At 38.8% G+C, this 10827-nt stretch overlaps 1 protein-coding gene and 1 long non-coding RNA gene across 6 annotated transcripts in view; one reads left to right on the top strand and one right to left on the bottom strand.

The window, feature by feature from the left end:
* LOC130149141 (uncharacterized) overlaps window positions 1-10597 on the top strand; it is a 34899-nt gene extending 24302 nt beyond the window's left edge. For 3 of the 4 annotated variants that reach the window (XR_008821806.1, XR_008821808.1, XR_008821809.1), the window contains exons 3-4: window positions 5436-5554; window positions 6681-10597. This is a non-coding gene — a long non-coding RNA (uncharacterized LOC130149141). The remainder of the gene's footprint in view (window positions 1-5435; window positions 5555-6680) is intronic. The other variant, XR_008821807.1, reaches the window with a different exon arrangement.
* On the bottom strand, window positions 286-3851 carry SELENOK (selenoprotein K). 2 transcript variants are annotated; one of them, XM_056338454.1, is made up of 5 exons: window positions 3714-3851; window positions 3215-3305; window positions 2408-2488; window positions 1704-1796; window positions 286-580 (listed from the first exon to the last, which is right to left on the bottom strand). In XM_056338454.1, exons 1-4 carry the CDS (start codon window positions 3778-3780, stop codon window positions 1709-1711), a joined length of 327 nt encoding a protein of 108 aa, XP_056194429.1. In that variant the 5' UTR covers window positions 3781-3851; the 3' UTR covers window positions 286-580; window positions 1704-1708. The 2 variants fall into 2 exon arrangements, with proteins under 2 accessions (XP_056194429.1, XP_056194428.1); XM_056338453.1 differs by lacking the exon at window positions 286-580 and having other exon boundaries at window positions 1700-1796.
* Window positions 10598-10827: the final 230 nt, after the last annotated feature.

Raw genomic sequence — 10827 nt, 5'->3', positions numbered from 1 at the left:
TTTTGTAAAAGGCAATGATGTAAAAAAAAAATAAAATTTGTAAACTGCATTTTAAAAGTGTGTTAAGAGTATCATTAATACCATGTAAATATAGCAAAGTACAGAATGTTAGTACTGACAAAAACAGAGTAAGTACAAAACCTATTAGGAAGCAGTACTTTAAGTGTGATTCTTGAGGGATCTTCTGTGTCAAATATAAGTATGTATTCTTCCTTATTTGCATAGAAAAGGGCTTACTGTACTTCACACGACTTTTTTTTTCTAAAAATGATGAGAAAGTCAGCCTTGTGACAAGCCAAATATAATTTACTTATTACTTTGCAACTACAGTAAAATGTTCAGAAACTATACAAAGACTTTAGACAGTAAACATGTATTTAATAAAACTGTAGTTCAGTTACACTGGATCCTTGAAGGAGTTCCCAGTACAACTTCATTAATCTGCTTATATCACAGAACAGTTTCCAGTTAGACATACACATTCACAACATTCAAACTCATTTGGTCCACCTCTAAACATTCCTTCCCTTTCATCTTGCAGATGTGTATGCTTTTGCCTGCCTCTTCAGCAGGCATTTACCTAAAAAATAAAGTAGTAATTACAGTACATCGAAAGACAACAAGGCCTTTCTCTACAAGATAAAAATTATGCAAGTAACAATTTTATAACAGAACAGTTTTTAATTTAACTAAATGAGACATGTGAAAGGCAACTTCTATTCCTAAAGCAGGTTACACATTACCATTATTGGCCAAAAGCCCTCCCCACTGCCTTTGCTGGCATGATGTCTAGTCAAAAGAAAAAAAAAAAATCCAAATGAAAACAAAAAAAATAATGGGGAGAAGCTTATCCTTTTTCTAGGGAACTGAAATACCGATGTATGTGGGGTTTGGAATATAAACTATTTCCTATAAGATTTACAGTTATTAACCACCTGCATGTGGTTTTTTTTTTTTCTTGTAACTTGTTACGGTAGCAATAGGGAATGATTCATGAAGAAGAAGGAATATTTACTTAAGTCTTAAAAGTAAATCAAGTCATACTATGCATATATTCAATGTTAGAAGAAACTCCCACCAGCCAAGCTAATTAATAAAACAATTAAAGTTCAGGCAACTGTAAGAAATTTAAAGAACAAGGCTTTTAAAATGGCTTTTGCCCCCCTTTTTAAGCATTTCTGATTTTTATGCTATACTAGAATTCAAGATTTGGATAGCTATTTCACTGTAACAGGAAAAAAAGATTTTTACAAGTCTTTTAAAAACTTAATTAGTTTTCCTACTTTTCTATTGAGAAGTATCTACTTTAAACAAAAAACCCCTCACGTGTCATAACTATTAGAAACGCAAAGTGTTTCACAACTGATCTGGACAGGACTTCAAATTAGCAGCCAAAAAAGAACAGAAGTTATAAAAAAGTACATATCAGCTGTGTTCAAAAATCGTTGCTACACTTTCTATATCCACTCCTATGCAATTAAAAATAGAGGCTCACCACTTCTGAGCCAAAACCTTTTAACCCCTGCATCCTCCTTTTTTTTTCTCCTTTACTGACAGTATCTAGTCACTTTGATTCTCTTCCTGTTTTGGTAACTCTCACTAAAGGAGGACAAAACATTCTGTTCTACCTTAACTTTCAATTATTATTGTTATTTAAAAAAACCCCAACACCTCAAAGCAGGATACAGCAGACTTGGAATTACCTTCCTCATCCACCTCCAGCCATTGGTGGTGGACTGGGGCCTCCACCCCAGTGATTTATTCGACCCATCCTCCGGCGAGGATGTGCTGGAGGCCTGAAAAGAAAGCAAGGGAAACAACATCTTCTCAACTGGCATTAAATTGTTACACTAAAAATATAGTAACATTGTCTCTAAATTATAGTAACTACAAAGTTAGAACCTCTGGAAAAAGTTGTTTGGGTTTCATGTGAAAAGCTGTAAAAAAAACCCCAACCCCATTTTCACCTAAAGTTCTCTTTGAGGCTTTTACACAGTCCTACAAAAAATTTAGGCAAACCCTTAAAAACAAATAAACAAGTAACTAGCATTTACAGAAATGATACCTCTATAACAAAGTATAAATCAAATGCTGAGCATAAGCAAGTCTAACAAAAGAAGACATTCAACAGATGTCTAACTGTTGAATACTAATATTTTATTAGTTGAAACTAATATTTTCTATTAGTCCGGTTTGAAAAATCGTTTCAGTGAGAGTTAGCCTGTACTGTTATTACAGGTAGCCAAAGCCATGTGTTATCAACGATTTCAGACCAAGTACTGCAGATTAAGATCTTGTTTATCTTTTTACGTGACCTGATTCAATACAAATCAGAGCTGAAATCTGAATACATTATGTCATTTTGCTAAGATAGGAAAAAAGAAATTAGTGTGAATATGAAAAATACCCTCTTCCATCATTGTATCCGGAATAGGAGGAAGACGTATAGCCTCTTCTTCTCAAATCTGGTTGAATAATGCTCTGGAAACTGAAAAATAAAACAGGAGTTAGGTAAACTGATTTCTAGATACAGTTTCTGAATATATGGATTGCAAGATAAGAAATGGCCTAAAAACCAGCAAACAGTGTTCAGGAATAACAGTGTATCTTCTCAAGATCACTGTTGTTTAATAAATCTTGGCAATTTTTCTCCTATATATGAAGACAAAATCTGAAGTTATTCCAAAATTACAGTGAGGCTGAAACTAAAATCTCGTTTTCTGGTAAACATCCAAGAAATGCATAAAGTCTAAACCTATAACTAAAATAATGAAGGACTGTTGAATACATCGTTTGTTTCTTAACTGGCTTTGATCTGGGGCCATACATCTGTGATTACTGCTGTGTGGTTATTTTTACACAGCCAGAATCTACTGTCACCAGTAGAAATTCTCCTCAGGTATTAGAAATTAGCTGTTTGACAAAAGTATATGCTTTTTCTTTTTGCAGTATTTAAATGGAAGAAATGTAAGAAAATGCATTTGAACTGCCAGTAAGTTAGCATCAATTTTCATATGCTTTTTGTTAAATAGATACTATAGCGCTTAATAACCAAGGCCACGTAGTCCTAGTAAAGCATTCATGTATGTTTTGGGGACAGCAGATAGGGAATGCTAAAAAGCAAATTAACATTTTTATTGCTGGATAGCACGGTATACCTTCCGCCTATGGTAAATCTAAAATAAAGCTCACCTAAAGATTTAATTCTACTTACAATAGGACCACAAAATCTGCTATGGACCAGAAGAAATCTGTTATCGTTGACAAGCGCCAAGGAGCCCGGCTCTGGTTATCCAAAACTTGTCCTGTAACACATCACGATACAAAACACCCCGCGATGATGGCACGTGGCGCCGGCCCGTGTGTGACACACAAACACACCCGCCGGGCGGGGGGAAGGGGGGGGGGGAGGGGAGGGGAGCGAGTTTCATCCCATAGGGGGAACGAGAACACTTGTAGCAACCGGGTCACCCCCCGCGCACAGGGACCGTGTCCCACGCAGCCCCCGCTGCCCTGCGCGGTGCCAGCGCCTCTGGTGACGCTCCCGGAGGCGCAGGACGCGCCCGGGCCGGTCACAGTCCTTCCGAGCTGCGGAGGGGCGCGCCAGGCTCCGCCACAGGCCGCAGGAGCGCGCCGCACCCGGGGCTGCTCTGGCAGCGCTCTGCCCGCGCCCCCCGCCGGCCGCCCCCCGGCCGCCCCCCGCGGCCCCTCACCGTTGGAGATGTACACCATGGCGGCGGCCGCGGGCGCGCCCCGGGACTGCCCCTCCCCGCTGCGCATGCCCGGGGGGGCGTGCGCGCGCTGGGGGCGGTGCCTCGCCGCGGGCCGGCCCCTCACTTCCGGCTGGCGGGGCTGAGGGGAGCGGGCGGCCGTAGAGCCCTTCGTGCTCGGGGGGGGGGCCCTTTCGCAGCGGCCGGGCCCGGTTTCTCCTGCAGCCCGGTGGTGCCGCTGGTTCCGCCGCTGGTGGTGCCGCTGGTGGTGCCGCTGGTTCCGCCGCTGTGCCGTGCACCAAGCCTGGGGCCCTGCTGGCAGTGGCAGGGAACGCCGGCCGCAGTTTGCAGCGTGCCAGTGCAGCTTCCATAAAAATTAAACGTTCTTAGCAGTCTTCCGTAGTTAACACTTGATGGGTCTCGCCAAAGCTAGGGCTTTTGTCCTTTGTCACTGACCCAGTTTTCTGTAGTAGCTGTTGAGGGGGTCCTTGTCCGTTCCTGTGATTTTCTCTACTAAAAGTGCTAAGTCACTGTAGTAACGTTAGAAATATAACCAAATGCAGATAACTTATTTAAAACTTCTCCCCAGAGGGAACTTCTGTTCCTCTATGTAATGACAGGTATGTGGCTGTGTATATTCCCATTATATTGGTGGGAATGTTCAGCCTGCAGGCAGACATTTGTTTTAATTTATTTTTATAAAAACTTTGCCCTGCCAATAGTGGCTAGCATTTCTTCTCATGGAGAATCCATGCGTGTAAAATTGAAGGTAACTATATAGCTATATGAGTGCATTTAATATAACGCCTTCTGTCTTTTTAAAACTAAACTAGTACGGGAATGATGTGTGATTCTTCTGGGAAACAGCAGTAAGAAAAAATAATTTGAAAGCATTTATTATTGCCTTTGCGAGACCTGTCTTTTCCTAATAATGATCAAGTAAAGTCTTGTCTGAAGTCGAAATTGTAATGTATCTGACAAAGTGGTTGTCTCCTAGTAAAGTAATTGTTTACAACCGGCAGCTGTTTATAAATGTTTGATATTCCAGAAATGAACTCTTACAAACAACTGAAAACAACAGTGAAAGAAAAGTATCTGTAACAACATACATAAATATTTATCATTAACATAGGGGCTAGGTAATCTACCACTCAATAAACGGGGAAGTACAAAAGAGTTTAGAAAATAGTGGGTGCTACATAGTGAATAATGGGCATAAATGCAGGCAATGTGTTAAAATTGTTCAGGGACACCACAGATCCTTTTTGCTAGTTAGCTATGTTTATGGTGATTTTTTTTCAAACAACAGTAGGGTGTAGTCAGATCAGTTTCAGTTTGCAAAACTGCAAAACACAGGCTGCGGAAGTATAGGAGAAAACCTAGAGATTCAGTCAGTAAGTCATTTGAACATTGTTTTTAGGTTCTCAGTGAAATCGGAGAAATGGAACAATAAACTGGAAGAAAGATGCATTGGTGTACTTTTAATTTATGGGATGCATAGTAGACCTGGAATCATGTGTTAAGTGATACTGTTACATAAATACTCTTTATACGGAAGTGAGAACGCTACTGTGAAAATGTATTGTCAAATAATAGGAAAATAACAGTACTCAAGGAAAGTAAATGACAAAATCACACCTTTGTATTGGTATGCTAACTTGTGAAAATAATATAGTCTTGTTTTTAAATGATTTTCATAAATACACTTTGTTTTCTTTTCATTAGGCTTTGAGACAAAACGAGAAATTACCTTATGTTTAAAGAGCTATTGCGCAAGCTGTAGATAAAACATTTACCAAGAAGAAAACAAAAGGAGGGAGGATGGCAATGGGAAGATAATGTTGGTAAGCAGAGATAAAGGAGGTATTGTAAATTTTGTGTTATATTGAAAATGCACACTGACTGATGCTCGCTAGTATAAAAACAAATGTTATGGTCCAAACATTTCATTGTACTTTAGACAGAAACATAATAGTGAACCTGAACACGAACAGGTAATTATTCCACCTGATCTCATGCTCTGTATGTAGTTGATGTTGTCCTGCATGAATCAATGTAGTAAGAATTTGAACAATTCATTCCTTTTTTTAATGTATTATATTTCAGAGGAAATCTGTTAATCGTGCAGAAAGGAAGATGTATTTTTTGGTTTCCAAATGAAAAAAAATAACCAAAATCCAAACAACAATGATGATGATTAGTGGGTTTTTCAGTTATTGGTGTGGTGTTGTTCTTTTTTTAAAAAAAGTAAAATCTTATGTGAGATAGTCTTGGTTTATTTAATAATAGAGTAATAATAAGTATTGTCTCAGTGTCCTAAAATTATGTAATTACAATGCAGATTTTCTCTGTGAAATGTGTTTTTGATGAATGAAATTAAAGAAATATACTTTTTAAATTGAGAGTACCAGAGTGTGTGTGTATATTCCTAACACAGTTTTATTTTTCCAAGAAAGCATGTCCAGATACTTAACAGTGGCAAAATACCCAACCATTGCATGAAATGATACATGAAAATTTTAGGATTTATAACTATTTTTAAAGAACTTACGTATGCATTATTTTTTCATTTCATATTTAAGTTTTAGACACAAAAATGTGAGATTTAAAAGGTGTGGTTAAAAATCAATGGCAGCATTGTGTTATCAAGCTTGACATACATCATATCATAGAATCATAGAATTACTTAGATTGGAAAAGGCCTCTGAGATCATGAAGTCCAACTGTTAACCTGGGACTGTCAAAGTACATCACTAAACCGTGTCCCTAAGCACAGCATCAACACGTTTTTTTAAATATCTCCACGGATGGTGATTCCACTACCTTCCTGAGCAGCCTGTTCCAATGCTTCACCACCCTTTCAGTGAAAAAAATTGTCCTAATATCCAGTCTAAACCTCTCCTGTGCCCTTGGGTCAGGAATAGAGTAGAGAAGAGCGATAGGAAAATGGTTATTCATTTGCATTTGCAGATTATGGTACAGTTGGGACAGCAGGTGTGGACACAGGCTCTGGTGGGAGCTCACTTCCGGTAGCACCACAGCCCTGGCATCCCACTCTGAGCAGCTACTCCTTCACAAAGGGCAAGGCACGTGTCTCTCTAGCTGTGTTGCTAGCTAGAGTCCTTCAGTGACCTGCACCTTTGCTTTCGGTCTGTGTGCCTGATGCTGGGAAGTTCAGAGGACCACAGCAGCAGTCCACTTGCATTTAATGAAAACCAGTAGACAAAGGCATGTTGAAAATCAGCAACAGAAATACAGAACAGCTGGATTGCCCTTCTGAAGGTGGTGGGTACCATGAGGAATAGAGCCGGGCAGTCATTAGTGCATGAGAGCTAAAATTTAACATAGATGCTATTTGGAAACTGGGGACGTGATCGTTTGATGGTAGGCAAAGTAAATATCTACAATGCCGTGAGGAGTAGTATAGACTGTATATTAAGGTTAAGTATATAAGTAATTGAAAAAGACCAATGCTAAATGAGCTTTTCATTTTTTTTAATGCAATCTGAACTCTCAGTGGGATATCTTCTGATTTGAGGTGGTTTGTTTTTTTAGGCTCTATTCCAGATATAGATTTGTATAGTTTGATTCCTTGTGAATTGTGTTTTTGCATACTGATACCTAAGTACTGATGTCTAGGCCACATACAACTATGCTTTAGTAACTTTTCCTATTTTTTCATCAAAAGTGGAAAATTGCAGGTCAGCTATTTTTATAGCATTTTGTATACTAAGGGGTGACCTTTTAGTTGTGATGTGAGAGAATTAAAAAAATACTGTGTGCATAGAGAAGTGGTGATACAGCATGAACAGGTCTTGTACTCTCTAAAATTTACGCTACATTTTTAATATGAATATAAACTTTTTAAAAGAAAATAATTTTGAACTAAAAGCTCACCATGGGAAATGTGACCCTGCCCTGAAGAGGATTTGCAAACTATTGACCACATTTGAATAGCAGAAATAGAAAAAGCATCTTTTTTTTTTTTTTTTTTTTTTTTTTGCTGGCCTGCGGGTTTTTTTGGCATAGCGATTATTGTGTTACACCATCACGTAACTTAAATGGAAACATTCAAAATTTAATTTGGACTTGAACTATTCATAGAAGAGCTGATTGTCATGTAGTATTTAACTTATACACCCACAATTAATACTGTATTAGACTGAGAAGGTGTTCTAAACTCCAAATTATAAATATAGAATGTTCATTGCAATATAAACAAAATTCAGAGGGTATTTCATAGGATTCTGTTTTTAAACACCTTTTATAAGAAAAAAAAATCTGTGTGTGGAAGAGTTGAAACTCAGTTTTTGGAACTAAATTATGTTGATTTAATGTCAGAATTTTAAACAGAACTTTCCTGTTTAAGTTCTGACATTCTGAATAATTGATCGAAGACCTAACTTTTTTTTATTCTTTGGTGCCCCAGACAAGGTTATACTCATGTACTGTGGGGTTTAAGTTAAAGATAATTTTGTGCAGATTTCAACTGGAAGATAGATTTTGCAGAATCGGTAGCTCTGATCTCAGCATAAAATCAGGTCAAGAAAATAAGCACATAAACTGTGAACTATTTTTTCACCCTAGGTGGGACAGAGACCAGATACTCTATTAACAGAATTTGTCTGCAAATTGTTTTTCTTTATGCCATTTGTTCATATCTGAATAGCAAAGATGGAGAGGCTTTAGTGCAGTATGACTGCAGTTAACAGTTTGAAAGCAAATATGTGCTGGAGGAATGCCAAAGGTGGGTCTCGTGCTTTTATATTTCCTTAGTTAACAGCGTATCCTTATATACAGAGAGCCCTATCTGTAAATGTTACGTATCTTCTTATTAACAAAGACTTCAGCCCTCAGTAGAATGAAGTCGTTCCTCAATGTAAAGTTGTATGAGAATCTAGAAAGAAACTTCCACACTCTGTGAAAAGTGTGAATACTGTGCTGAGTTTTCTGTCCAGCCAGAAAAATACCAGGGTCAGTAGTTGGTGAAGTGCCCGACCCCAGTGCACGCCCGTTCCGCGCGTGGTTACTGAGTCGTGCTGATACTTTGAACAGCCACCAGGTGGCAGCATAAGTGTGAAATAACGCTCGTTTAATCACATTGCAAACTTTCTAGCAAGTTAGTCCGAACATGTCTGGATTCTCCTTTATACAAAAATCCTTAGTTCACTGCCACTAGACACTCAGGTAACGCGTAAATGGCAAATTCTTACTGGATTAAGGACCAGGGTTGAATACACAGATATATACTGTTTGGGGAATCTGTCGGAAGTCTCGTATTGTTGGGTGAAGCTGGGGAAATGTATGTTGACATGTGATTATTATGTAATGGTAAAGATTGCAGGGTTTGTTAGTTGGTTGGGTTTTTTTGGCTTCCTCCCTGCGGTTAGTTTGGGGAGGAGCTGAGAACGCTGCTGTGGAATAGCAGACTTCCAGTTTTGTTAGTGGTGCCATTGGCAGATTTTTGAAATAAGTGAAAAAAGGTGACATAAATAAGTGTAGTAATGACCTTTTGAAGTACAGTAGGTAGGAAAAATAATGATCATCAGATGAGTCAACTGGAAATAAAAATCACATCTTTAAACCTATGCAGCAAGTTAATGGCAAAGCCTGAAACAGAACTGACTAGCTTATTCTCATACCTGTGTCAATTTCTTGAGGATATGCTTGCATCTGTTGGGTAGAAGAGACAAAAGCAGTCTTAGACTCTGTTAATATTTTGATTTAAGGCAAATATCCTTTGTCTTGTGCTTTCTATTAATGAATGAGAATTTGATTTGTCATGTATCTGATGAAACTGGATTGTGAATATATGTTGTGGTGGCACTTCTCCCCCTTTTCTGGGCTGTTCTACGACCTCAGGAGCTGCCAGCCAGGCCTTGGCAGCTTGAGTAACAAGCTGGTTGGTCACACATCCCTTGACTGTATAAGTAACTCCTACTCAGCTAAGGCAGAAAATGGCACGTACTGGAACTCCTGTGGACTGGTCAAAGCGGGGAAGAGGAATGGAAACTATCAGTTACTCCCTGACAACCCTGCAATGCGCCTGCCAGATCACAGCCTGAGCGGTAACTGGGTGAAATAATATATTGTTCCTAGAATTGTAGAGAAAAATACCAATTTAGGTTGCGGTTGTGATGGAAATTTGCTGATGATTGAAGCCAGTTGTCTCACAGCCTTATAAACGGTGGTCCTAGACCCTTTTAAGCTCTCCTGGGCTGCAGCAGGCTGTGACCAGCATCCCCCTCTGAGTGGGATGCCTCTCAGAGCTCACAAACCACTAAGTTTGCAATGCTACAGGGACTGTTGTGGAAAATTGGTGATGGGGCCTGGGCTGATACCCCTGCTTCTCGGGGCTTAACCCTTTGCCTGTTGAGGAATGCAGAAGCATAAGACATGAGTATTTTACTGAACTCAAGGCCAAAGTTCGAAGTTTTAGTGGGTATACCTTTGTTGTAACATATATTGAAGGCTTGAGGTAGTAAGGTTAATTATGTAATTTTTGTGACTTCAAACAAATTTTATTGATTTGCTGCTAAAATCTTATGAATAATCTTGAATTGTGAACAAACTTTCTCTCTCTCTCTCCCCTTTAGATCTAATCCGTTGTCCAAGTCTAAGACTAGGAATAGGTCCAGCCGCACCTAAACTCTGTGAAAGTTTAGAAAACAAGGGGGTCTACTCTAAACCTTGTGACTCAATGGGAAGATCTTCTTTACCCTTTTATACCTTTGATCTCTGTAAACGGTTTCCAACTCTGTTCTGACTTATTTCGGCTTGATTTATCTCTGTGCTTTTACTCTGTGTAATAAGTAATAGTGTGAACCTTGCCATTGGATCTTGTGCAGTTGCATTTCCACAAATTTATATTAAACCTATTTCACTCAAACTCCTTGGGTGGTAATTCTTTAAGGGACTTGACCTAAGCACTCCTTTCACTACATATGCACATACACAATGCCCGCTTTTGCATGGTTTTCTTCCTACTCTTCCTCTGAACTCTTTTAAAAATAATGGGCTCTCTGTTTAGTGAAAAGTGAAGTTTAATGCAATGAAATATGAAGAATAAATTCAAGTTAGGGATTATCCTTTTTCATTACTGTTCTTACATTTTTTA

The sequence above is a fragment of the Falco biarmicus genome, chromosome 4 (assembly GCF_023638135.1).
Source record: "Falco biarmicus isolate bFalBia1 chromosome 4, bFalBia1.pri, whole genome shotgun sequence".
Lineage (NCBI taxonomy): Eukaryota > Metazoa > Chordata > Aves > Falconiformes > Falconidae > Falco > Falco biarmicus.
Note: the sequence above shows the minus strand (reverse complement) of the source record. Positions and strands in the feature narration are given on the sequence as shown.